General features: G+C 41.0%; 1 protein-coding gene across 1 annotated transcript; it reads left to right on the top strand.

Annotated features, from left to right (window-relative positions):
- The first annotated feature begins 1300 nt into the window (after positions 1-1300).
- edc4 (enhancer of mRNA decapping 4) lies at positions 1301-24720 on the top strand. Its single transcript, XM_036584845.1, has 29 exons — positions 1301-1526; positions 2869-3025; positions 3275-3386; positions 3488-3587; positions 5402-5588; positions 5758-5905; positions 7431-7535; positions 7670-7779; positions 8089-8172; positions 8390-8485; positions 8745-8844; positions 11084-11264; positions 11533-11599; positions 11843-11937; positions 12103-12293; positions 12578-12654; positions 12904-13036; positions 14099-14610; positions 14949-15050; positions 15485-15628; positions 15770-15803; positions 16409-16589; positions 16978-17133; positions 17505-17620; positions 18033-18198; positions 18531-18717; positions 19611-19830; positions 20147-20310; positions 22393-24720. The coding sequence occupies exons 1-29, from the start codon at positions 1439-1441 to the stop codon at positions 22574-22576; spliced, it is 4197 nt and encodes a 1398-aa protein (XP_036440738.1). The 5' UTR covers positions 1301-1438; the 3' UTR covers positions 22577-24720.
- Positions 24721-26466: the final 1746 nt, after the last annotated feature.

Genomic DNA, 26466 nt, shown 5'->3' on the forward strand with positions numbered 1-26466 from the left:
TAAGACAAATAAGAAGATGATGTAGAGAACTTACAGAGAGATTAACATAGTGAAAAATCCCTCCCAAACAAGCCCCTTTTTCCTCCAGTCTCTCGCACTCCCTTTAACGCCACCATTACTTTAACTCACAACAACCATTCAAAACAAACTTTTACTTCACTCCAGCTCTTATGCTGCACATTAAAACCTTCACATGTACCTTCTCTCTACAGTTGAGAAAGGTGCAGCATATAAAATTATTAAACATACATTTATTTTACGTATAGTAGACTTGGGCGGATTTTGTGATTCTGGGGCTCTACCCCAAAGACAGGAATGGAGCCCCCTGGATGCACATTTTTAATTTAGTTGAGGCTCTGGGCTGCCGAAGAAGTGCAACTGTGAAAAACTGAAAACTGATATCTTGGCAAGCAAAATTATCATTAGTTGAAAAAAAGATATATCTAATATTTGTCATTTTGAGATTGTTTTAATAATGTTGTAATATCACTTAAAGGGCACATACCTTAACCTTTGATGTCCATTTATAGCATTGGATGGTTTTATGTACCAAAACCAGTCATCATTCATGTTTATATAACCATTTTAGCACTTCCATACCATTATATACATACATGTAAGTAAATGAGCTCTGTTCTGAGAGGCTGTATGGTCCCTCATCCAAAAAAGCGCACATTAATCTCTTTTATTTTGAAAAAGCAAGAAAATTTGGTTGTTCATGATATGGGTGCTTCAACATATTTCTATGTTTTTCAAAAACTTTTTTAAAGTAATTTTAAATATAGTGAAATGATCTCACTATATTGGCGGATAATTCTGTGAAACAAGCAAAAATGAACAGCCAATATAGTGACAGTAATAAAATAATAAATAAATAATATAGTTAATATAATCATAATGAATATCAGTTAATAATAATAATAATAATAATAATAAAAATAATAATAAATGACATACACACACACACACACACACACACACACATATATATATATATATATATATATATATATATATATATATATAATGTGTGCATGTAGTGCATAGATACTATATATCTGTTTTGTATTTTTATGGGGGCCTTGGCTCATCGATGGAAGTTATTTCACTTTCATAAACTGGAACCGGGAGTCATGGTTGTATGATTGTCTCACTATCTGTATGAGGGGCCCATTAAGGATTTTAGACCCCCGACTCCCGCGCCACGGGCATCAGAGCGACTACCCCCATATTTACAACACCGCTACAGAGCATCTACAGACGGAGCCTGCGTGTGAGGACGGAACTGAAAGATCAGCGCGCTCAGTGGCGGGAGTGAAAGAGCAGGAGCACCAACGGAAGTCAAAACACAGTTGCGAGCTTTTCGGAGGGGCGAACACGGAGAAAACTAAAGTGGATATTTGTCGAATTTCAGAGATTTAAGCCCGCTCCCTACCTTATGGCTTCCAGTTCCAACATAGATATAGAGGGCGCGACCCAGCACCTTCGCGACATCCTGAAGCTGGATCGACCCACTAATTCAGCCGGTAGGTTACCGGGGAAAGGGGCAGGTGGAGCTCCGCTAGCAGCGTTAGCTTTACTTCGGTCATCTTTAGCTGCAGCTAGCTTAGCTTTAGCGCCCTCACTCATATGAACTAGGCCTCAGCAGTGAGATAGGCTGGTGCGTACGCGCCTTTATTTTAGCTCCTGCTGCACAATAACAGCTTACTTTCCATCACATGAAGTGGACACTTATACATCTGTCGAGGTCGCAAATTACAGCGAACTGTTTGACTGTTCTGTGTGTTCACGGCTGAACGAGAGGAGGAACAAACCAGGCTGACTGGACTAAATCAAGCTAACGCCAGCATTTAGCCTGCTAGCATAACAAGCTAACATCTGCAATAGCAAAACACGTTAGTTCGGATGCGTTAGTCAGTTAGCTAATTGGCTGGCTTGTTAAAACAGACTAGTGCATAAAGCGTCTTACGTGAATTGTGGTCTAGAGTTTCCCGTTTACTTAAATAAGCTTCGCGAAATCATTTCAGGCAAGTGCTTGTAGTGGAAAGTGAAATGTAATCGTGAAGTCAGTGTAAGTTTTAGTACTTAGATTTTTACAGAGGCAAATTTTAAATTCACATGTACAGCGTGTGGATAAATAACGTTTGTTAAGATGTTTTATGTAAGCTGAAGTTTTCTTTGCCTTCTGTCATGTTTTCATTTGTAACGCTAGATAACCTAGCTAATCTTTAAACTTTAGAAGTAAAAGGACAGCATTATATTTCATAGAGTTCAATTAGTCAGCTAGCGTTCCTTTTATGAAAACGTTATTTTATGACTTTTCTCATTTTTTTTTATCTAAAAGCTTCTTGTTAAATAAAGTGTTAGTTAGGTATGTGGTTCTAGGAGCTAGGTAGCTATCTTTCCATTTATGAAGAAAAGCCTTTTCACTGGCTTGGTTCCTTTGGTCATTATTTGATCAGGTAGGTTAAAGGTTTAGTGAAGTGAGTGAGAGAAATTGCTGGAATTGAAGGGTTTGGTTCCAAAGCAGATTATAGACCTTTTTCAGGAATATTTTTTCCCAGTTAAATGTTTTTGTGAAGGGGTTTAACATATTCAGTGCTATATTATGTTTAATTGCATGTTTATTTGAAAAGTAAGAGTATAGTTTTCCACTGATCATCAGCTGGTATTCTTTTCAAAATCTTGTAATATTCTAAATTGTTACAAATGGATATGTGGCATTTGGGAATTCGGGAAACTCTTTTAGCTGGCTAGATAGTTTTGAAACTGAAATCTTTAGCTGTCAAATGACAAGTAAGAAGTGATGTCTGTGAGTGCGGTGCTGGTAGCGGTACCTGAGAGAAACCTTGTTTGCTCTTTTCACAGAGGCTTCAGCAGTAGAGACCCAAAGGAAAACATCCTTTAATGGAGAGCTGAATGGACTGCTGGGAGCTGATCTTATTGGAACAGGAGTTCGGACTGCAGTGGTGGAACCAACAGCTCACAACTCAGATAAAATGAACACACAAGACATTCAGACAATGTGAGCACTCGAGTTTATTCTTTTCTATTTGAGAAATTTGTGGCTTTTTCTGCATTTTAATAGTTCAATAAATAATAACTGACTTTAATTCTCATGAAGTGTTTGATAATGATTGTGTTAAAGATGTCTTAGTCTTTAAGTTGTGTGGGTCTGTATGTGTATTGCGTTTGTCAGAACCACACATTTGTAATGAGTGCAAAATGGCATCTTTATTGATTCCTTAATGTATAAATATCATTTAATCTCCAGTTCCTTGTCCGGGGATGATGGCTCTACATGCATTGCCATCACTTCTAGCAATGTGGAAATTATCGCCAGCCGTGACTCTAGTATTGAGAGTAAAGCTCGAGGGAGCAACAAGGTATGTGAGTTAATACTTTTGAAAGTTCTGCTTTATAAACTTTATCCGTTACTGATACTATATATCAAAGCTGAACTTTAATTATTGCTCATTTCTTGCAGGTTAAAATTCAGCCAGTGGCGAAATATGATTGGGAGCACAAGTATTACTACGGCAATCTAATAGCAGTGTCTAATGCATACTTGGCATATGCCATTAGAGGTAAGTGCATGTGCGCAAACTTTGCCAGTCTGAGTTGCTGGCTAGCTTGATTTTGTGGGTTTTTTTCGTCTATACTGCTCAGCTCAAATTCTTGCACAGCTATGTGAATTGAGTATCGACCTGTTTTAGATAAGGTCATGCAGTGTCCAAACCAAGATAACTTTGTCTGCATGTTTTAATGTGGCAGAGAGTTTTCTATCGATCAGACACTTTACAGACAAAATCCTTTCCCCCATACTTGCTGATGTTACACTCAGACTTGGCTGTTTGAAATACACTTTATGTCCAAAAGTATGTGGACACACATGACTGTGGCAATTGTTTGAGCTTGTGGGACAAACCATGAGCATTAATATGCAGTCCCTCCCCTTTTGCGACTATGACAGCCAGTATTCTTCTTGGAAGGCTTTCCACAAAATTTTGAAGGGTGTCTAGGAGAATTTGCCCATTTGGTCAAAAGAGCATTTGTGAGGTCAAGCACTAACCTCTGAATCGAGATTCCAGTTAATCCCAAAGGTGTCCAGTGGAGTTAAGGTGAGGACAGCCACTGCAGTCTCTCCTCACCAGAGTTGTCAAGCTATGTCTTTATGGACCTTGCTTTGCATACAGGGGCTTGTGGGAACAGGAATGGCCTTCTCCAGACTGTTGCCACAAAGTTGGAAGCATATAATTGTCTGAAAGTCTAACTGTCTCTTTGTATGGTGTGGCATTAATATCACCCTTGACTGGAACTAAGGGGCCTAAAACTGCCCTATCCCATTATCCCTCCTCCACCAAACTTTACTGTTGGAATTGTGCATTTGGGTAAGTAGGGCTCTGCATCTACCAAACTCAGATTCGCGTGAGTCCAGTGGTGGGATGCTTTACACCACTCTAGGCAATGCTTGGCATTGCACGTTGTGATTCTAGGCTTGTGTGCATGTGCTTGGCCATGGAAACCTATTTCATGAAGCTCTCAATGCACAGTTTTTGTAATGATGTTGCTTCCAGAGGCAGTTTGGAATTTTTACATGCCATGTGTTTCAGCACTCGCCGACCCCACTCTGTGAGTTTGCGTGGTCTTCTGCTTTGTGGCTGAGCTGTTGTTCCTTGGGCAGGTATAGCAAGGCAGAAATTTCACAGCCCGACTTGTTTTTAAAGATGACAGTGCCATGTTTAAAGTCAAATACTTTTGGCCATGTAGTGTATATATGGGAACAAAAAAGGTCTTGGAATCAGATTAGATTATCAGAAAGTTACAATTATTGTCATCAAGTCCGATGGTGTAGTTGTATTTCTGTGTTATGCAATAACATTAGAGTGCCTGAGGCAAGCCGAAGCAGTGTTTAGAAATTACAACTGAATTTAGCTGTGGTAGAATAGCCTGTAGCTTGTTTCAGGTAAAATAAAATTACACCCTGATTTCCATGCCTGCATTTTTTTTTTAAATTATAAACAGCTATTAAGTGGTTTATTTTCAACCATCTTAAGTTGCAAACTCATTTTAATATGCTTAGTTGCACTGTTTAAATGACCTTATATTCCCGTTGATGCACTTCTGTTACAGGTCTTCTGTACTAATGCTTTGTTTTTATTAGTGTATTACACATTTATTGATAAATTAGTGTAACTAGTTTTTCAGTATATACTTCTCAATATCCTCATTGTTCTGTTTCCTTATTGTTTGTAGTTACTTTAAAAATAATAGTAACTGAATATTAGTGAATAGAATTATCAATTATTATTCAGTTAAATCAAGGTTTATAGTGATCCATGAGCTGGAAATATTACTCTTTGTAGAGGTTATATACAGATTTTGACTTGTGTATTTGCAGGCACCAACAACCATTCTATGATCCGGGTGCTGCGGCTGGGCTCGTCAGAGCGGACCCTGCTGAAGGGCTTCACTGGGGCAGTCACAGATCTAGCCTTTGCGCACCTTGACTCTAACCTGCTGGGCTGTGTGGATGAGGCTGGGAACATGTTCATCTGGCAGCTCACCAGCCACGACAGCAAAATACAGTATCTTTCTTCACCAGAATGAGTTGGAATATTTGACCATTTGCACTCATTTGACCTAGGCTTTAGGGCTGTTTCATCTTAAAGTGAGTAAATTTCATTAATAGAATTTTGCGAGTTTGTTAGAAAGGTAGGAAATACTGCCTTGTTGCACCTTAACCACATCTCTCAGAGATGAAGTGATTGTGCACGTCCGGAGGCCTGAGGACACGCCGCTGAATTCTAATCGCAGGCTCATCTGGTGCCCCTTCATCCCTGAGGACAATGAGGAAAACCCGGAAGACTCATGCCAGACCCTGGCCCTGTTGCATGAGGACAGGGTAAACAGTGGTTCCATACATGCTCTTCATTATTTACTTTAAAGGGACTGTTAACTCTATAGCAGATATTAAAAATATCCAAATTGTTCTAAAGGTATAAGACCTGATTATTAGCCAAAGGTGTAACTGAAACCTGTTGTTATTTCAAATAGACTTAAAAGCTAGAAACACAGCTGTGCTGGCTGAATAGGACTGTGTGGGTATTTTTAAATAAATAAATTAATTAATTATTCTTATTTTACCTTTATTTAACCAGGGTAATTTGAGATTAAAAATCTCTTTTACAAGTGAGCCCTGGCCAAGAGGGCAGCACAACAATCAATGAAAACAACACAACCACCACCAACAGAATCAAATCAGGGTCAAAACCAAGTTAAAAACAGGAACAAACAGAGTAATGCAGTTCTTTAACAATTATCTTAAATTCATGCAGGGAAATAAACTGCTCCAGTTTCAAATGGTTCTGCAGATCATTCCATGCAGATGGAGCACTGTAAGTAAAAACTGCCGTGCCATATTCAGACCGTACTCTCGGAACATCCAGCTGAATATAACTACGTCAGGACTTATTTGTTGATATGAATGCAGACAAATATGAAGGAAGCTGACCAATTATTGCTTTATAGACAAAAATTATCCAATGAATTTGTCTTTGCACTGAAAGTGAAGGCCATCCAACCATTTCTTAAAGTGATGAGTTGAATATCTAGCGCTTGTTGTAAATCTTAATGCTGAATGATAAACAGAATCCAGTGAGTGCAGCGTTGTCTTTGAAGTATACCTATAAGAAAATATCACCATAATCTAAAACAGGTAAAAAGGTAACTTCAGCTGTTTTGTGCCTGTTGAGTAAAGCAAAAACTGTTTCTAAAATAAAATCTCAACTTCAACTTTAACTTCTTTATCAATTGTTCCACATGCAATTTAAAAGACAGGTTATCATCTAATATAAAACCCAAATATTTATAAGATGAAATTAATTCTATTGGTCTGCCCAGCAGTGTGTTAATTTGTGGCAAAGATGATCTCTCTATCAAGTTTTCAGAAAATAACATAAATTGTGTTTATAAAATATATTGGAGGACAAAGCGGATGAAGGATAGAGACGTAATGGTTTTCCAAATTTTAATAGGATTATTTAAATTGCTTGTTGATTCATCAAGATGAAATTTTGATTTTGCTTTATGAACAAGGGTTGTACCCCTATTTCTCAAGGACTTTGTGGTGATTGACAGTGGTGTAACCATGGCAGAATAAACAACCTGCTGATCGCAAACTGTGCTTTTTGCACCTCATTATTCCTGACAGGTTTTAACGAGGAAATATAAAACTGCAGGAATCTCTCAATCAAAATGACCATCATTGTTCTTAATTTGACCATCAATAGTAAATTCATGTAGGACCGTATGGTTATCATCAAAAAAGAAATTGCGGGGGGGAAAGTCGACTTCCATTGTCATCTGAGTCTTTTTTTTAAAGCTGTCTCTTGACTTAGTATCTCTTCATTTGGCTTGTTTGCCTGTAGGCAGAGGTTTGGGACCTTGATATCCTCCGCTCCAGCAACAGCACATGGCCTGTGGATGCCACAGAGCTTAAAGAAGGCTTCATAACCATTAAAGGACACACAGCGGTAGGCATTAATCTCCCAACTTATTAGCTGCTTATATGCTTTCATCTTCACTGATGAGTTGATGAATACTTTGATTACAGTGTGGTGCAGCTCATCACTGCTTTTTGCTCACTATGCACTCTGCTTTTGTACAGCGCATCAGCGAGGGAGCTCTGTCACCTGATGGCACCGTCTTGGCCACAGCCAGTCACGATGGTTATGTAAAATTCTGGCAAATCTACATCGAAGGACAGGACCAACCTAGGTACACCTACCAAATTTACTGCCATGGTTCTCTAAGTTAGCTTTATGAAGGAAGATATATTATAGCTGATTAATTGCTTTTGTCAGTTTACCACCTGGTAAATGACTAGATGTAATATTTATCTCTTTTATAATTTTGTTTGTGCGTGATGTTCTTTTTGGAAATACAGCTTGATGGAGTTTTTATTCTAGTTCTCTCATGTTGTTTGTCTGATAAGTGCTGTTTGAGTAGGATTCTGTTTCTGCTTGAATTTGTAATGGTCAGTTTGCAATTCTCTCATGATTCAATTCAAACCTTTCTCTCCTGAAGATGCCTACACGAGTGGCTGCCCCATAATGGAAGGCCTCTTTCCTGCCTCCTCTTCTGTGACAACCACAAAAAGCAAGACCCAGAGTATGTGACTGTGGAGTCCCTGCACAACCTAGCAGCTCCAGCTCAATCACCAGGAGCTTCAAATCCTGATTAGAAACTAATAACAAGAGAATTACTTTATTGGTGGTGGGGAATGTGAAAGCAGGATTTGTAGTTTTTGATTGCACAACCATAGAATCCATGCTGCTTTATTTGTGTTGACTACTGCTCACATTTGCTCTTTTTTGCTGCACTGTAGAGTGCCATTCTGGAGGTTCTTAATCACAGGAGCAGATCAGAACCAGGAGCTGAAGATGTGGTGCACAGTATCATGGACCTGCCTCCAGACTATCAAGTTTGTTCATTTTCCACAAGAAAATCTTGACAAAAGTTTACATAAGCGCTAAGATGCTGATTGTTGTTAGTTCAGACATTTTCTACATGTGTCATTCCTAGTTTTGGAGAAGCCAATTACTCAAAATTCTTTTAGGTAACCTTTAAAAAGTTTCTGTCACTTGCAAGATGGAAGATTTTCCAAAATAACTGCAGGTATTTCCCTTGATAGCCATGAGCATTCTCAGCCAGCATTTTTGTTGTTGTTTTTTATGTTCCAGGTTTAGTCCTGACCCATTAAACTCAAGTGTCTTGCCCAGTCTGAAAGCTAGTCTGGATCTCTCTGCTGAGTACCTCATCCTCACAGACGTGCAGAGGAAGGTCTGTGCCTTCTTCTTATCTATTATTCACACCACTGCTGTGAAAACACACTCACTCACACTGATTTTAATGGCTTGCCATTTAACGTGGCTTGCTAGACAAACTGCAGTACCTGCACTACGGCATGAAATTTTAAAGTTATAAGCATCACTGTAGAGCCAAAGACAAGAGGAGATTTGCTGTTTATACGGATTGTTCTCTGCAAAATATTCATTTTGAAATGCTGTCTTAGGAACTGTCAACAGAGGGGGCCGTTCTTTTGCTGTTAATTACATTAAAGTTTAAACTTTTAAGTATCTGCCACTGTCTTCTCTGATCTGGGATCAAATTACCTGTCGATATAATGGTGTCTGTTAAGTGTTGTAGTAATTGCTCCAGAAAAGGAATCCTGTGCAGTTTTTACAAGTTATTTCTCTTAAACTGTAATGGGATCATTTTGAGAATGGTCATCTCACTACTGGTTACTTACACAGTAGCCAAAAGTATGTGGACGCCTGACCTTCACACCTGTATGAGCCTGTTACAGACTCGGATCTTCTGAATGTGCCTCTGAGAATTTATGCCCGTTCAGTCAAAAAAGCATTTGTGAGGTCAGACTCTGATGTTGGATGAGAGGGCCTGGCTTGCAATGATGTTCCAGTTTATCCTAAAGGAGGATGTCAGAGGGGTTGAGATCAATGCTCTGTTCAGGCCACTGCAGGTCCTGCACATCAAATTTGTTAAATCATATCTTTATGGACCTTGCTATGTGCATAGGGCTACAGTCATGCTGGAAAAGGAAAGGACTTTTTCCACAAAGTTGGACGCATATAATTGTCTAAAAGCTCTTTGTATGCTGTAGCATTAACGTTATCCTTCACTGAGACTGAGGGACTGAGCCCAAACCCTGAAAAACAGCCCCAAACCATTATTCCTCCTCCCCCAAACTTTACGGTCGGCACTGTGCATTTGGGTAGGTAGGTCTGGAGTCAGCTAAACCCAGGTTTGTCCATTGGACTGCCAGATAGTGAAGTGTGATTCATCACTTCAAAGAACACATTTCAACACCACTCCAGCTTATGCTTGCCTTTGTGCATATTGATCTTAGGCTTGTGTACGACAGCTTGGCCATGGCAACTCTTTTCATGAAAGTTCTCACACACAGTGCTGATGTTGCTGTTAGAGGCAGTTTGGAACTCTGAGTGAGTGATGCAACAGAGCATAGGCGTTTTTTTTTGTTTTTTTTTTACATGCTTCTGGCTTCAGCACTCGGTGCCCGCTCTGTGAGTTCGTATGATTTGCTGCTTCGTGGCTGAACTGTTGTTGCTCCTAGATGCTTCCATTTTACTGTAAGAGCACTTACACTTGACTAGGGCAGATCTAGCATGGTAGAAATTTCACAAACTGACTTGTGGCACTCCTATGAGAGTGCATTTAAAGTCATGGAGCTTTCCAGCACAACCCATTCTTCTACCAGTGTTTGTCAAAGGAGATTACATGGCTGTGTGCTTGATTTTATTAAACTATTGGCAATGGGAGTGGTTGAATCACCTGAACTCAATATTTAGGAGGGTGCCCACATACTTTTGGACATATAGTTCACCTTCCAATTTACACTCTATAACCAGTGCGAATTTGAAAGAAAAGGGTGATAACCAGTAGTCGTGAGAAGACATAGCTGGTTATGTTTGATTAAAATTATGAATTTGGCTACAGCCTATAGAAACTAGAAACTAATCAGTAGAAACCTATAGTCCAGAAACAAAAAGCATTGTACAACTTGCTTGCACTTGCTGTGTACTAACTTTGACAGTTTCACAGTCAAAATTTGTTTTAAATGTACTGTTTACAAACATATAATTAACAGAAGAAATCCTACTGAAGTCAGTAACTGTGATGTGATGGTAAACAGTGTTATATTATGCTACTTCGTTAGAATAAAAAGCAATTATGTTTCTGTAATGTGTGGCTTTGTACCACTTTACCTGCAGCACTGCTGTTTAAAAAACATTCTCATTAGAATCTCAAGGGCAAAGTTTAGGGGTCAGCAACATGCGGATCTTTTACTGCCCTGTTGCGGCTCCACAGCAGAATCATATTTTTAATTAAAAATAAAATAATTCTCCTTTGTGGTAAAACAAGCTTTGCTGACCGTTCTAACACAGTTTTAACAATAAATGGTATTAAACAGTCTTCTCAACATTTGGGTTGCTGACTCCTGGCACAGACTAATCCTGGATCTGCACTCTTGACTCTGCAGGTTCTGTATGTAATGGAACTGCTCCAGGATCAGGACAAAGGCCGTGCAAGCTTCACGGCTGTCTCTGAATTCCTGCTCACACATCCTGTACTGAGCTTTGGTGTCAAGGACGTCAGTCATGCCCGCCTGCGCCACACTGAAGTCCTTCCCCCAGATGAAGAGAGCGAAAGCATGACTGCAGGTTAGTTCTAATTTATTGCTGTCATTAGTGTTTGTTTTCTTGCTTCAAATTAAGGCAGAAATTAACCAACTAATAAATGTTTTTTTTTTTATATTTTACAAGTACATTGAATTATATAGAGTTTAGTGCCAGACTGAAAAGCATTTTGGAGGAAGGCTCCCTTTTGGTAGTGAATTTATTTCAAAGCTAGCTTTAATCTCTGTCAAAAAAACATTTTATACTGCAGATTTTGTGGAGAGACAAATTATTTATTTTTTTGTGTTCACAGAAGGAAGCCAGGGACCCTCTGCGTCCAAATCAGGAATCCAGATCAAGCTTTACTGCGTGCATACAAAGTGAGTTGATTGGATTGCCCATTATTTCTACAGAATTTGAGCCAAACTATCATGTTTATCCCCGAGGCCTTGCATTCTAAATAAAATTCTCATTAGCCTGTACAGCTCAGGGCTTTTGCTTACATTTAGTGGATATTAATTCTAATCCTTGCATGCAGAGTCATGAAATTTTCATTGCGTTCTGGCTGTAAACTTACAGTGAGAACGAACAGCAGTTCTGTAATACTGGCTCCTGGCCCACAGGTCCCTCCAGGACGTGCAGATTTGGTTCCAGCCCAACCAGGGTGCTGCTGCCTCCCTCTTCATGCCTCCATGCTCCGGCTCCCAGGATGGCTTTGGTACGGCCGCAGCTTAATGCACACTTGATTACTTTTCTCCTGGCTCTAACCGCTACTCTCCCTCGTAATACCTGAACTGAGTGGAGCTTAGTTCCAGGATTTTCTGCAGTGTGTGGGATATGTGCCCATGTCTTTTGCTCTGATTTTTCTGTTTATGCTCTGCAGGTTTTGCGGATCCTCTCACAGATCTGAGCATTGAGGCACTGAGCTCGGATAAGGAATCCGGTGGGAGTGGCTCGCAGAGCGACCTGTGTAAAATCCCTGCTCTGCCGGCTCCAGCTGATTTCCTGAGTCCTGCTGGCTCAGCCATGCCCAAACTTATGACACCGGACGCCTTTATGACCCCCAGTGCATCTGTAAGCTACTTGTTCACTAGCCATGGTCCATAAGCTTTGTTTATTACTTTATTTAAACTGGAGTCTAAAAATTTAAAGTTTTTCCTGCTGATTGAAATATAACTTAGTGATAGCAAAGGGGGACAGATTTCTCTATTGCTCTAAACTTTATTAATTCCTTTCAAATATCAAAATTATTCATATCTTTGATTTTAAACGAAGGATAATTGTATGTTTATTATTCTTGTTAAATATGTATTCATTTAGAATGCTTTTTTAATAATGATGTCCATATTCACCATCAGGTGCCAGCCTCCCCTGGCAGCAGTGCAAGCAGCTTGACTATAGTAACAGCCATGAGCAGCTCAGACAGTGGCGCAAGGTGGGTACCAAGCCCTATCACAAGCAGCATAGCTAGTTCTCAGATTAAAGTGTTGGTTCAAGAGTAAAATGTATTTGTAATGTGTTTTGAAGGGATGCTTCACCCATACAGTGATGCTGTAACTAATGCTTGATTAATGCTGTGATATCAGTGCCAGTCATCGTTAGTCATGTTAGTATTATTTTGTTAACCTTTCCCTTTTATAAATAAAGATCATTTTAAACTCAGTGTCTTCTGGCTCTTCTACAGGACTGCAGAGGACCTCACCCAGAGCCCTAAGCTGTGTACAGATGGAGCCAGCAACAGCCTTGCCCTGAGTGCCAGCACCAGCAGCCCAAGGTCCAGCTCCATCCTCATCTCTAGCCTTGGTGAAAACATCCAGGTACTTTATCCAGCCAGCACCATGTACTGAAACGCCAACAGGCTGATCATAAATTGAAGTTTTTTTTCCTATGTTGATTTGTGCCTTGTAAAGGTTATAAAGAAGTTACATTTAAGAAAGAAGCCACAGCCTGTGAAAGTAATTTAGTTTATTGACTTTAGGGAATTTATACAGTCATTATTTTCTTGGATGTAACTGCATTTAGACCTGAGATGGTGTTTTGATATCACTGTTTACAAATAATAATATACAAAAACCCATTGTGTCCCAGGGTCATGTTACAGAAACCTCCAAACTCTGAAATCTTATCTGCTTAGTCACTATGCCAACTTCAGCTAAGGCTGAAAATCTAGGGCAGTAGTTATTACAGAATAAACGTTCCTAAGTTCATAATCTTATTCTAACTGCAGATAAGAAAACAGTATTGCAAAAGTATTCTAACTAGACAAAATTTCCTAAATACTGTCCCAACTGTGTCCTAACTTCTAGTTTAAGCTTCCACTTTTACTCTTGGACAGTTTAATGAAAGAGAATAGCATGTGGTTGCATTTATTTACATTACCAAATATTAGTTTCAGTTGTGAGAGTAAATTTATCTTGACCTAACCAGATCTTAACTTAGGACTAAATAAGGATAGGAAGTTTTTTGTAATACGGCCGGTAGGGATTATTTCACAAAACAGGATTCCTGAGTTAGACAGATGGCCAGAACTGGCCTGTAGGAGGAGAGGAGGAGAAGTAAGGGATGTTCGTACTGCATAATCTCACCTTTTGGCATTTTATCTAGCTAACTGAGAAATTCTCCTGTGCAACATATGTCTGCTGTTGGCTCTTGCGTTTAGAGTTCTGCCTTTTAATCTAATGGAGGCAACACACCCTCAACCCTTTTTCTATTCGGCACCCTCTTTCTTCGCCTCATGTGCCTTTCACCTGACCACACTTCAGGGTTTTTCTCCTCCACTTGTCCGCTCACCCTCTCTGTTGCGCGAGGCCTCTCTGTTATGTGAGGCAGCCTCCTACACTCATGTGCTTCCCCTCCCCTTTCCGCTCCCCCCTACGCAGGTGCTGCCCTCACCAAACCCTCCCCTCTCCCTGGACCTTCAGGCTATTGAGCCCATCATGCTGCCCCAGGCCTCCCCCACCAGGGCCCGTTCCCCAGACGTCATTTCTTCCGCCTCCACAGCCATGTCACAGGACATCCCAGAGATCGCCTCAGAGACGCTACAGAGAGGTCTGGGGGGCACATCAGCTGCTGAGGCACGCGACCCGCTCCAGGGTCTCCATGCGGACAGCATGGCGTCGGCCGCCTCAGCCCTGCACCTGCTCTCGCCACGAAACCGCAACAGCTCCGAGCACAACCTGCTGCCGTTGGAACTGGGCGGAGGAGCCGGGGACAGTGAACAGAGACTCAGCAATACACCATCCCTGTTGGAGACAGCATTGTCACAGGAAAATGCCGCTGCAGCAGCTGCCGCCTCTTGCCCTGATAGCGGAGCGAACCACAGCTGGCCCGCAGCACCGGACATCACACGTGAAACGCGCAACAGTCTGCGGGACAATGGCCTGGGAGACTGGTAGGAAACGAGAATTTTATGATTGACAAGTAACCAGGTTTTGATGTGATAATTGGGAGTAGAAATGGGGAAAGAGACTTTACAGAGAACTTGATTTCATGATAAACAGCTTTCCAGATAACATGAAATAATTTTACGTTTACTTTCTCTTCTACTTTGAATTGTTAAATTTAAGGTTTTTCCAGCGCAAAAATACACCATTAGGCCACATAACAGCAAAATCCTAGATTAGTTGGTTTTTTTCAAGGTTTTTGTGGAGCATATAGATTCTTTACTACAGTAGTAGGACTGCTGAACAAGTCCGAAATATTAACAATAAAGTCAAAAATAATCTCCAGCTCTAGAGAGGACCTGAAGGAAAGGCACATGTCATCCCCCTATCACAGACGCACCTACCACCTTACCCAGAATGACAGCCAGGATGCCAGTGCAGAGCAGAGGTAGGTAACATGGCACCCACCAAGCAGCCTGTGTAGCATTCTCAATGTAGTAGCTTCAGTGCATTTTATAAAACAGATTCATATAGTCTTACTTTCATTTGCAAAGCACATAATCCCTTTGTCTTTTTCAAAACGAGTCATCAGGCCTTGAAACGAAACATACAGAATGTTTTTATTTGATTCAATGTGACAATCTGTTTTTGATAGAAATACAATCCAGCCAGCTTGCTTACTTCCTTGAACCATCACTGCAGTCACAAACCTACTTAACTGTGATTTAATTAATTAATTTTCTGCAGTCATTTGACATCCATGATTAAAATTAAAATGTAACCGCCCGAAATAGAATTTGTTAATGAAAATGTCTGTAATGTAATACTTGAATAAACGTTAGTGTGACTGATTTTCCATGCCATGACTGTACTGCTGGACAGTGATCATGATGACGAGGTGGCCAGTCTGGCATCATCCTCAGGAAACTGCGGCTCTCGAGCCTCTCACAGGCTCCCTGTGAAGGACTGGAAGACCTCACCTCGAGGCTCGCCAAAACTCAAGCGCAAGAGCAAGAAAGATGATGGGTAAGCTGCCTGCATCAGTGTGAAACTTTTACATACAAAACATAACTTTGCCGAGTGCTGCAGTATGTGTTTGTGCAGGTTACTATGATGGGAAGCCCAAGTACCCCAGCTGTTAACTTGTCAATTTTGTTTCCCCGCTAGTGAGTCTTTGCAATGCAGACAGGCGGATAACCAGGTAAGATCATTACAAATTTCATTACATTACAAAATGTAGCCAAGAGGAGTAGAGGAATTCAGAGTTATAAATTTGTTTTCCTATAATGACTGAAGTGTAATGAATTACTTGTGTTGTGACTTGTTTTTTGGTAGAAGTTGTCTTGCAGTTGTTGCTGCTTCACATTACTCGCCCTGCATAATTTCTAGACCAGGAGTGTATAGCTCTTGTTCTGGTACGATTTCAATGCTCTAACACACCCACTAAATCTGGTAATTAACTGCTGAGTTGAACCGGGTGCATTCAGCAGGAAAATCATCAGACTGCACTTGACACCGATCCTTCAGGACTTCAAAACCCCTGCTCCAGACACTATACTCAATTTTAATTTTGATTTCGTTACACAGAAATATGCTCTGCTCTATTAGGGAACAGAGATGAGGGCAAACTTATTAAAGTCAATAATCTAAAGCTATCGAGGGAAGCTGATTTTCCAGAGTCGTGGTTAATATTCCTGTGAAGACCTAGATGAGCTCCGGCATAATTCATAAGTGTTCTGGGATCAGAAGTGCCCTACGAGTCTCTTTGGCATATAGTCTGTATGTGTCTCTATATTCTTGGTCCAGCTGAGCGCAGAGGTACAGGAGGAGCTGCTGCTGCTGCTCAGGAGCCAGCAGAGGGAGCTGGCTGAGCTGCGACAGAGCCAACAGGAGCTGCTGCAGAGGGTTACGGGCCACATGGACGCTGTTCAGAGCTCCATTATGGCCCACGTTGAGCATGTCTTGCTAACGCAGCAGGAGCAGGAACGTATCCTTCCACTAGAGGGAGCCTGTGAGAAGGGTTTCTTACAAAATTGCTATAGAGTGAAGATAAATTAGGCTAATGAGACCTTGCCTGAAAGCACTATGCAGTTAATAATCAAGTAAGACCTCTTTCTGTTTTCTGATCTTATTTTAATGTTTTAGAGAAGAATATACTCACTGTATTGTACAGTATGTTTTGATTTTGGTGGCAGTTGCTTTTAATTAATGCTTTGAAAAATGCATAATATAATGATGAATCAGAAAACTCAAACTTCTGAAGCCTGTTATGAAGGCTAATATATTAAAGTTAAATTACTCTGCTTTAATGCCTTTCTTGGGGATTGGTTTCAAACAATGTTTGGTGGTTGGTCCATGACTGACTGTTGTGTCAGAAAGGAGAATTGAGCGGGTGTTGGCGGAGGGGCATGGACGTAGCCAACAGCTTCAGGAGCACATGGCCCAGCAGCTGGCCCATACTCTGGGCACCACGCTCTCTAGCCGCCTGGACAAAGTGCTGCGCGAGGAGATGAAGAAGACCGTTCCACAGAGTAAGAGCCATCTGCTGACTGTTACCATTCAGTGCTCCACTAGCTATTGACATTTTTCTCTGTCAATTTAAAGGGATGGTTGAACCAAGAATGCTCATGAGGCTAACAGTTGTAGCTGATTGGGGGTAATAGTGCTGGTTAAAATGAAGCTCTTAGTATTTTGGCTCAACCGTCCCTTTAATAAGGAAAAGTAATCATGTTTTTTTATTCCTGGTTCTGATATGCACTCTAGTAGTTCTCATCCTCAGTCCTATGCACTACACAGAAAGCACTCAAATTGCAATAAGAGCCACTAAATTATTAAAGGGAAGGTTATGAGACCTTGTTTGTATGGAGTGATGTTTGTAATGTTACTGTTCACTGTGTTGCAGCCATTTCAAAGAGTCTGGAACCTGTTACTGGGCAGATGAGTAACACTATTGCTGCTAAGCTGACCGCTGTGGAGGGAACACTAAAGGAAAACGTCATCAAAGTTGTCAAGTCTAAGGTCTGTCTCATAAGATTTTCTCACACTGCAAGTCTTGCAAAACCCTCATAGTCAACCTGGAGTTATAACCCTGGTCATAATAAGTACAGTTCATGTTTCACATCATTTAAAAGAGAAAATTCTTGTTTTCCTGTAATGACTGAAGTGTATTCAATTGTGTTATGACTTGTTTTTTGGCAGAAGCTGAATTAGATGTATTGTGCCCTGTAGTATTTGTTATTGTGCACCAGGTCACATTCCAGAAGCAATACATCGATATACTGACCAATTATATTATTATAATACCTCCAAGAACCAGGACAGTTAAAAAATTTTTTTCACCCCACGGTGTAATTAACTGTTTATTTGAGAAACGCACCTGCTCTAAGTGGATGAAACCACATCTCTTCCTTTTTTGCTGTTTCCTTCTCAGAATACCACGGATGCGATTGGCAGGGCTGCAGCCGAGGCCATGCAGGGTCCCATCCAGGCAGCCTACAAAGATGCCTTCCAGAGCATTGTGCTCCCTGTGTTCGAGCGTGGCTGCCAATCCATGTTCCAGCAGATCAATGACAGCTTTAAACAGGGAACCCACGAGTGTAAGAACCAACAAACCTGAACACTCCCTTTGAAATCCACAGCAAAGCCTGCATGGCTGCATGGGCCTGCTGTGGGATGTTTGGTATTTGTTTATCCAAGTGGAAAGATAAACGTAATAAGTATATTGGGGAATCGAACAGATGGTATGTCATGGTCTTATCTGAAATCCCCTGTTTTAGAGAATTTTACAAGAGGTTAGACAGGAGAATTAAAACACTGACCTATTATGGTGGAGTCAGTATTGTTCTCCTTGCCTCTCTCTCTCTGTCTGCTTTGTAATGATGTTATGATTTAAGTGGATTGCATTACTAATCCCTCTCATTCTCAACAGATATTCAGCAGCTGGAGACACATGTCAAGAACAGGAAGCAGCGTGAGCAGGATACACGAGACCCTATTATTGGTCAGCTACAACAGATGATTGACACACTACAGAGTTCCCAAGATCAGCTGGCCACCACTGTAGCAGCCAGTGTGCGCTCTGAGGTTCAGCACCAGCTTCACATGATCGTGGGAAAGTAAGTCATGCGCACACACACACCCGCATGTAGTGGAAATTTGATTTCCACCTTCAGTCAGAAATCAAAACTTATTGAAACTTCAGTGAAGGGCACTGCTTAGAAGCACACTGAGATTTTCTTCCTTTGTCTTTTCCATTCTCATGATAATCTTTGCTCTAGAGGTGCGGATTGATTTGATGCTCAAGGCAATGCGTAAATATTTGGTATGCAGAATCCTGCTTAAGTTTGGATTTAATTTCTGCCAATAAAGCCTGTTTGTCTTTCTCACAGCGTTTTGCTTTATGTAGTATTATACTCAAGTTGGAGACACTTATTAAAATCTCCCCTTCCAGTGTTTGTACTGTGGTTGCAAAAACAATTTATAATTGCAGTTTTGTACTAATTTGCTTTTGTATTCAGTTAGCACAGCTTTAAGTAATTACTGCATCAGCTTTATGAATACTAAACCGGTGATTCCATCTGGAGCCATTTCAGAGTGTAAATCTATGTGGTTTTGTTCAGCTGTAAATACTGAACTCGCTTTATCATCCTCTCACATTTTAAGCCAGCAGTTTGACTTTTAATATGAATATTGTTCTTTGTAATATTCTAGACTGAACTTATGTAAACTATGTTTATATCAGTACATCATTTCCTTCTTTCCTCTCCTTGACTCCTTTAAAATAAAAATGGCTTTTTATTTTAGATTCTGTGTAAAGCATTATGTAGCAACATATTTGCACTGTGAAGTACAAGGTACTGGCTGTAGCCTAACAAACTCCCCTGGTGCAGTTTTGCAAAAGGACTGTACTGTGTACGTAGTGACTGAAAGCTGATGTTGCCAGTAAGTGCGATGCATACATTAGCCTTGCCAGCTTACCATGATCTTTTGTGTTATGATGTGTTTGCAGTCTGCAGGATTCGATCCTGACGCAGGTGCAGCGCATCGTGAAGGGTGAGGTGAGCCTGGCCATGAAGGAGCAGCAGGCAGCAGTCACCTCCAGCATAATGCAGGCCATGCGCTCAGCCGCTGGGACCCCTGTGCCCACTGCCCACCTTGACTACCAGGCCCAGCAGGCCAGCATCCTGCAACTGCTGCAGCAGGGCCAGCTCAATGAGGCCTTCCAGCAGGTCAGAAAAATGGTTTTGATGCATATTATGCAACATACATGGACAGACAGAAACCACAGAGTAGGCCTGTAGTTCTGATCCTGGAGGGCCCTGCTCAAACATGCCTGCAAAACCTATTAGTTGGAAGTTGCATCTAGTTGAATCTAGAGTGCTTGAGCAAGGAAATCATCAAACTGTGCTGGAGTAAGGGCCTCCAAGAACAGAACGATGTTTTTGATCAATTTCAGTTAAGTTTATTAAATTTCAGCTTAGTATTATTGATATATGCAAATGTATCATAATCATTTTATGAACCTCAGTCTTCTTTTATCTCCAGGCCTTGTCTGCAGCTGATTTAAACCTAGTGTTGTATGTATGCGAGACCATTGACTCGCAGCAGGTGTTTGGCCAGAATCCATGCCCCCTGCACCAGGCCGTACTGCTCTCACTCATCCAGCAGCTCTCCACCAGCCTGGCCACACGCACCGACCTCAAGATCAGGTCAGTCTCTCTGTATTCCTATTCTGCCATTGGCTCTGAACACATGGTAGCCGGTTAATTTACAAATATTTACGCAAGAGGGGACATCCCTCTCACATAAGGCAAAATTTGTGTTTGTGTGCAGGCAAATATATCAGTTATGTGGATTTTCTGACACTTTGTAAATTAGGTATAGGGCAAAGTAGCCTTCAATCCACTCTGACGATGACCTTGAATAAATGGCTGCTGGGCTGGATATCCCAGGCACGATGGGCAGGCTGCGTTGAGTTGCATTGAGCTAGGCTTATTAAAGATCTCTCCAGGCTGGCCAGGCTAGATATGTGTGCTGAGGGAGAACTGCCGGCCTCCCTCCAATCACAGCCTAATGTTCTCTTCACATGCCGCCAAGTCCCTTTACTGCTCTACTATGGAAGCGAAGGCCATCTCTGAATTCCTCTCATGGATGTGGCTGTGTGATACTGCCCATATGGTCATGCGTTATCATGTATGCATTGGTACTAATTATGCAGGTACAACAGTGTCACTGAAGTTAAGATGTGGAAGATTGTAACAGATATTAAAGGCAGCCCGTGGTAGTCTTGATATGTGGTAGAGGTTCTGTATTTGATGAGGAGCTCAATAGAAAATGTTTTGAGCCATATGCTTTAGCTTTCTTTAATTATCTTAATTAGATCGGCTGCTGAATAGGAGGGGTTGATGTGAGCCACAGGGTCAAAATGTGAACAGTGCATTTCTACAACGTGAGAGGCTAATGGCTTTTAAGCCTGAAGATTACCATTGAGAACACAGCAGCAAGGGTTTAAATGCATTGGAACAGGCCCTACAGATGTGGAATCAGAACAGTCTGATACAGGGCCTCTGAGCTTAGCCATCTGGAACAGGACATGGCACACAGCACTGAGAATGTCAAGGTTTTAATCTGACACTTTAATCTTAGCAAGTGCTTGTAAGGTAATTAATATGACCTCTGTGTAACATGCTCTGGAAGATGAGGGAGCCACCACAGTATCGGACAGTAAAGTCGTTACACTTGAAAGGCAGATGGTGAATTTTTTCCCCCATTTGGACAGGTGGCATTTTACTAATCCTTTACCAGGTTTTATCAAGCCCTGCCTGTCTAGAGAGACAAAGAAAAAAAATGCTTTGTCCCAGAATAGCATTTAAGAAGCAGCAAACAGCCTCTGTTAGTACAGCTGTTAAAAGATTGTGGATTCTATGCTAAGGGGGCGTGTGTGTGTGTGTGTGTGTGTGTGTGTGTGTGTGTGTGTGTGTGTGTGTGTGTGTGTGTTTAATCAGGGCATATCAAAGATCACCACTGCTTCTCCAATTCAATATTAATTGCTGGAGTGCTGTCTCAGTGGAAAGGGCCTCTCGAAAGTAATGAGATTAGGCTTCAAAGCAAACTAATAACGATCTGAAAAGCAGAGATTAAAGGAGATTGCTCTACCAGAAAAACATGATGGAAATGATAGGAGTTTCATGATATACTGATACTTGATATTTGAGTTATAGTACCACTAATGTCAGCCATGTACCAATATTTAATCCTTTTTGGCTTTATTCACAGTTTTACTTCTATAAAACAGTACTGTGCAAAGAGACCATCCCTTATTTCTTTAATGTCCAGTCAAAATGACCATTAACTCATTTTTCAACACATTTAACAGAGCATTACACAGAAGCCTCCACAACTAAATGCCATTTCAGTGTTGCATTATTTTTCAGTATTACCATTTCCATTCTTTTTGTTTTCAAAGAAATCTACAGGGATTTTTCCCCACCTCCAGAGTTCAGTCTTAAAAGTTGGTTGCATATGCTGCTGCTTACAATCCAAGTAATCCCAAACACATTCAGTGATGTTAAGCTCTGGGCTGTGGGGTGGTCAGACCATTGTTTTAAGAACATCAACAGCTTCTTTGTATCCTTTGAGAGTTTTCTGATGCTGTGACGTCCATGGGTGGTGATATGAGCGTTACCACATCATGACGAGATTTAGACTGAAAAGATTTGCTGTGTTATGAGACATGTGATGGCATGCTGACTGTCATGTTAATTTTGATATAACTGTTTCTGTATGTATAGTTATCTTGAGGATGCAGTGATGAACTTGGACCACGGGGACCCGGTCACCAGAGACCACATGAGCGCGGTGTTGTCCCAGGTGCGGCAGAAGCTGTTCCAGTTTTTGCAGCAGGACCCCCACAGCCCCCTAAGCAAGCGTGCCCGTCGCCTCATGATGATGCTACAGGGCCTGGTCAGCCACTAGTGCCCTGTACTCCTGTTTGGCTGCCCTGATGGCCCTCAGCTCCTCCTTCTGCAGTCTTGGAGACGTTCATGCGCTTCTGCACTGTCCCCTCTGCCTGTACAGCTGACCACGCTTTGCTCAGTAGCGCAGACAGCCCTGAGTGGCATGCATGATGGGAGTTTTAGTCCAGACCCAGAGACTTTGTCATTTTCTGTATGATAACACTGCATTACATTTCCTTTTGAGCCCTCAGAGTTGTACCTCTTCTTTCAAATGATAACCCTTGTGGCACTCTTGATCCAGCTTTTTTTGTGTTGTTGTTTGAGCTCCATTTTTGTCATAGTGTGGAAAAAAGTTCTTCTACACAAGACATAGGATTTATTTTTGTGCATTTGGAGCTTCTATGTTATCCTCACAAGACCATGAGACTTGTAGCACTGATTTTTTGTTTAAAAACTCCTTAATCAAAAGCTAGTTATGTTCAGGTTAAACTACCATATCTGACCGCAGCCAGCATTGGAGAAGTAATCCATACATTTTGCATCATTTTAGACCACAAATGATTGCAAAAAGGGGTAAAAAGGTCCGTCCTGCCTTGTCAGCTGTTTCTCATGTTAAAAAAAAACGTTTGCCAATAAGAAACACTTGGATTTGGTTTATGTAGAAGCTCTTAGATTTCACAGTGAAAAAGTTATTTGACTGTTTGTTAACTTGCAGTGCTCAGATTAGGTCTCCAGAGGGCAGGCATTTATATGGCACTTATCTGCATTGATATTATCTTGCTATTTTTATATGCTGGTTCTCTGTGGTCTTTGTGATGTTTTTTTTTTCTTCTGTCTGCAACCTTCCCTCAAGAGCACTGTCTCCATCACTTTCATCGCATAGATTTAGTTTTGTTGTTCTCTCGGCCCCGCTTTGCTTGATTGATGTTGAGCAAACCGACAGAAACCAGTAGTGATGTTCAGCTCAGCTGACTGATTGTATTTGTTTCAAGCTGAGCAACGTTAATACGCTTGGAAATGCTATTAAGTCAGAAAGAGAGGATACTGCTTGCTCAGTGGAGAAAGGACACCTTTACAGAAAGTGCCTTATCAGCTTATTGCTCATTGGTAATCCCTGATCCCCCATCACATGGGCCATATAGCTTTTTTTGTTCGAGCTGAATGTCAGATCCCTGCGCAGTTTTTCTTTTCAGCTGTTAGGGAAGGCTCTAAATGGGGTGGCCAGATGTGATACAGAAGTATTTTTATTTTTTTGAAGTGCTATAAATAGATTTGGTCATTGTTGGGGTTGTTCCTGTCAAGATGTTCTCCCAAGTAGTGTGAGTGCCGTTTAAAAAGGCGAGTAGTTCTGGTAGACTATGTTGGTCGTTCCTCTTTCTCAGATTCATCTCCATCAGTCTGGTTCCTTGTCTTTTTCCCTACTTAACCTAAATGCAAATAATGTCTGGCTTTACTCCTGTTCAAATTTGTTGATTGTGGGGATCTTGAGCTGCTATTAGGGATGTACTAATTTGAGAATACTAGCATGCTACTGAGGAAAGCCATGCCTATTTGGATTAAAATGCCTATTTGCTCCAAGGTTCTCAACTACCAGTTGTGTTGGCCATCAGATATCGGTTCCATGTAAGACCCACATTTATCTAATTTTGTTTCCTTAAGCCATTTATATTATGACAGTATGTCTTTTGCGCATCATCTCTTTAAAAAAAAACATAAATAAAAACCATATGGTCCGTGGTCAAATAGTTTTGAATTTTTGTTTACTTTGTATCACGTATCTGTTCAGAACACCCCTCGTGTTGTCAGCTACAGCAGAGACTAACCTTAATCTTATACCGCAGTTTTAGGCAGGTAATTGCAGTGTAAAATAAAAAAAATCACATGGTTTTGATGGTGTTGAAATACTGTTTTAGAAATGTTTGATACTGATCAGGGTTAAGCATCAAAATCATACAGACGTGAATGTTGGAGGCTTGCACATAAACGCTCTATTAAACTTGTTTTTTCCAAGTTCGCATTTAAGACCTAGCTCTTGTTTTGTGTACCACAAATATGGATCATTTGTAATTTTTCCATTGTGTTTTTTGAATTTTGGTCCCTGTGCTTGGATTATTATGTTGTATATTTTACACTTATTTCTTTTACCTTAGATGTTTTGGAATAGAAAATACTTTGTTCACTAAAATGTTTGATCATTCATTTTGGCTCCAAGAACTTGATTGGTATCTACCAATATACCCATTGTATGAGACAGGAATAGTAAAGAAGGCATTTACTGTAATCTGACATCTGCTATTCTGTTTGTGCCAGCTTTGGTCATTTATACAGACTGGATGTTTGGCTGTTTAACCAACTGAATAAATTGTGGTGCTGCTTTGTTAATGGTGCTACGTTGTAATGCATAGTTGGTTATATCCTTGTGTTGCATGTCTTGTTCTCATGAAGCTTTAAGTTTAATTTATGAAGACAGCACCGATTCTGAGTGGTGGCTGCGCCTGCGCCTGCCCTGAGCCAGTAAAGCCGTATTACCACCACACTGACTTTGATTCCTGGGTACTTTTTCTTCTTCCTTCATTCCAGATGAGCATGACTTACCCCCCTGCCCATTTTGTGACTCAGTACTTAAGTCATGGACTGCTCAGTTCTAGCAGTCAACTTTGACATGCTATCAAACCCAACTGTTTGATCTGGAGACCAATACTGGCAAGTCTGAAGATACTCCTAACAACTGCAGACAGTTCTTTTAAGACACTACCGTGAGTATAGGGCTGTTTGTTCAGCTAGAAGTTCAGTGCCATGCTTGAAGTGGACGTTTCTGACCTCGTTGAAGATGGAAAAACTAATTTTCTGTTAACTTTTTAACAAACTGTAAAATACATGCTGTAGCTGCATCATATGAAAGAGATCTCTCTTTGAAGCCTTCAACTTTGTGTCTAGGAGTGAAGCTTCAAACATTTCTGAGCTTCAGCAGATGAGGTCAGTAAACCGATTTAAAAAACAATGTCTCATACATATTGTGTATCATGAAAGCCATGGATGATTATGATTAGGGTTCACAAAGCATGGCAAGATGCTTTGACACTTAAGGCATATCCCAATTGGTGCACTTGCGGCCTTGCAGTCCTTAATTGTGCATGCCTGTGAAGCTGAGAGTGTCTCGTTTCTCATATTGGCGTTCAAGGCGCTGCTTACAAGCACTCTCTATGCGTCCTTAGTGCAGCCTTTGCTGAAGCATGCATCCATGCAGACTGTTGCTGTGTCTGCCTCTTAACCAAAATCCCTTGCAGTACAAAAAAGCTAGAACTGATGCATTATGCATTATCATAATATAGCTTATTATTAGTACCTAGAATTAATAAAGTTATATTCAAGACTAGAGCCTTTTTATACGAAGACCCCCAGCTTTGGAGTAACCTTCCAGTCAGTGTTCTGACACAGATATAGTGTCGGTTTTTAAGTCTAGGTCAAATAACTACTTGTTCAGTCAAGCCTTTTGGTAGTTTTTCCTGTTAGATAAAAGATGCAGTTCTGGGAGTGTTATGGTAAACTAAGGATGCCTGTGCTGTCATCCTGCTGCTCTCACGCACTCACTCAAGTTTGTTGACAATGGAGTGGAGGGTTGCTGACTACTCAGGGAGCCCTCATATCTTTGTTACAGTAAGGCTGTAATAGCTAGGCCAGCTGGAGTCACTGCTTGCACCCAGTTAACACTACATATTGTTCTAAGTGTCTCCAAACAGAACTGTCTGAGTGTTTCTTTGCTGAGCTGAACAACTGCCCATCCTGTGTGGTCTGCTGTCTTTTGCTTTATCTGCCATGGTTGGGTGCCCACTGCTCGTCTGTCTTCTAGACCAGTTTGAATACCAAGGAGCTTCCTGCTGTCCAGCGCTGTGCAGGAGGCCTCACCTG

This window comes from Colossoma macropomum, unplaced genomic scaffold (genome assembly GCF_904425465.1).
Source record: "Colossoma macropomum unplaced genomic scaffold, Colossoma_macropomum, whole genome shotgun sequence".
Classification (NCBI taxonomy): domain Eukaryota; kingdom Metazoa; phylum Chordata; class Actinopteri; order Characiformes; family Serrasalmidae; genus Colossoma; species Colossoma macropomum.

Coding starts and splice junctions, on each gene's coding strand:
- edc4 (XM_036584845.1), top strand. CDS start 1,439: ATGGCTTCCAGTTCCAACATAGATATAGAGGGCGCGACCCAGCACCTT. Junction 3,588..5,401: donor CTTGGCATATGCCATTAGAG/GTAAGTGCATGT, acceptor GTGTATTTGCAG/GCACCAACAACCATTCTATG. Junction 18,199..18,530: donor TAAACAGGGAACCCACGAGT/GTAAGAACCAAC, acceptor CATTCTCAACAG/ATATTCAGCAGCTGGAGACA.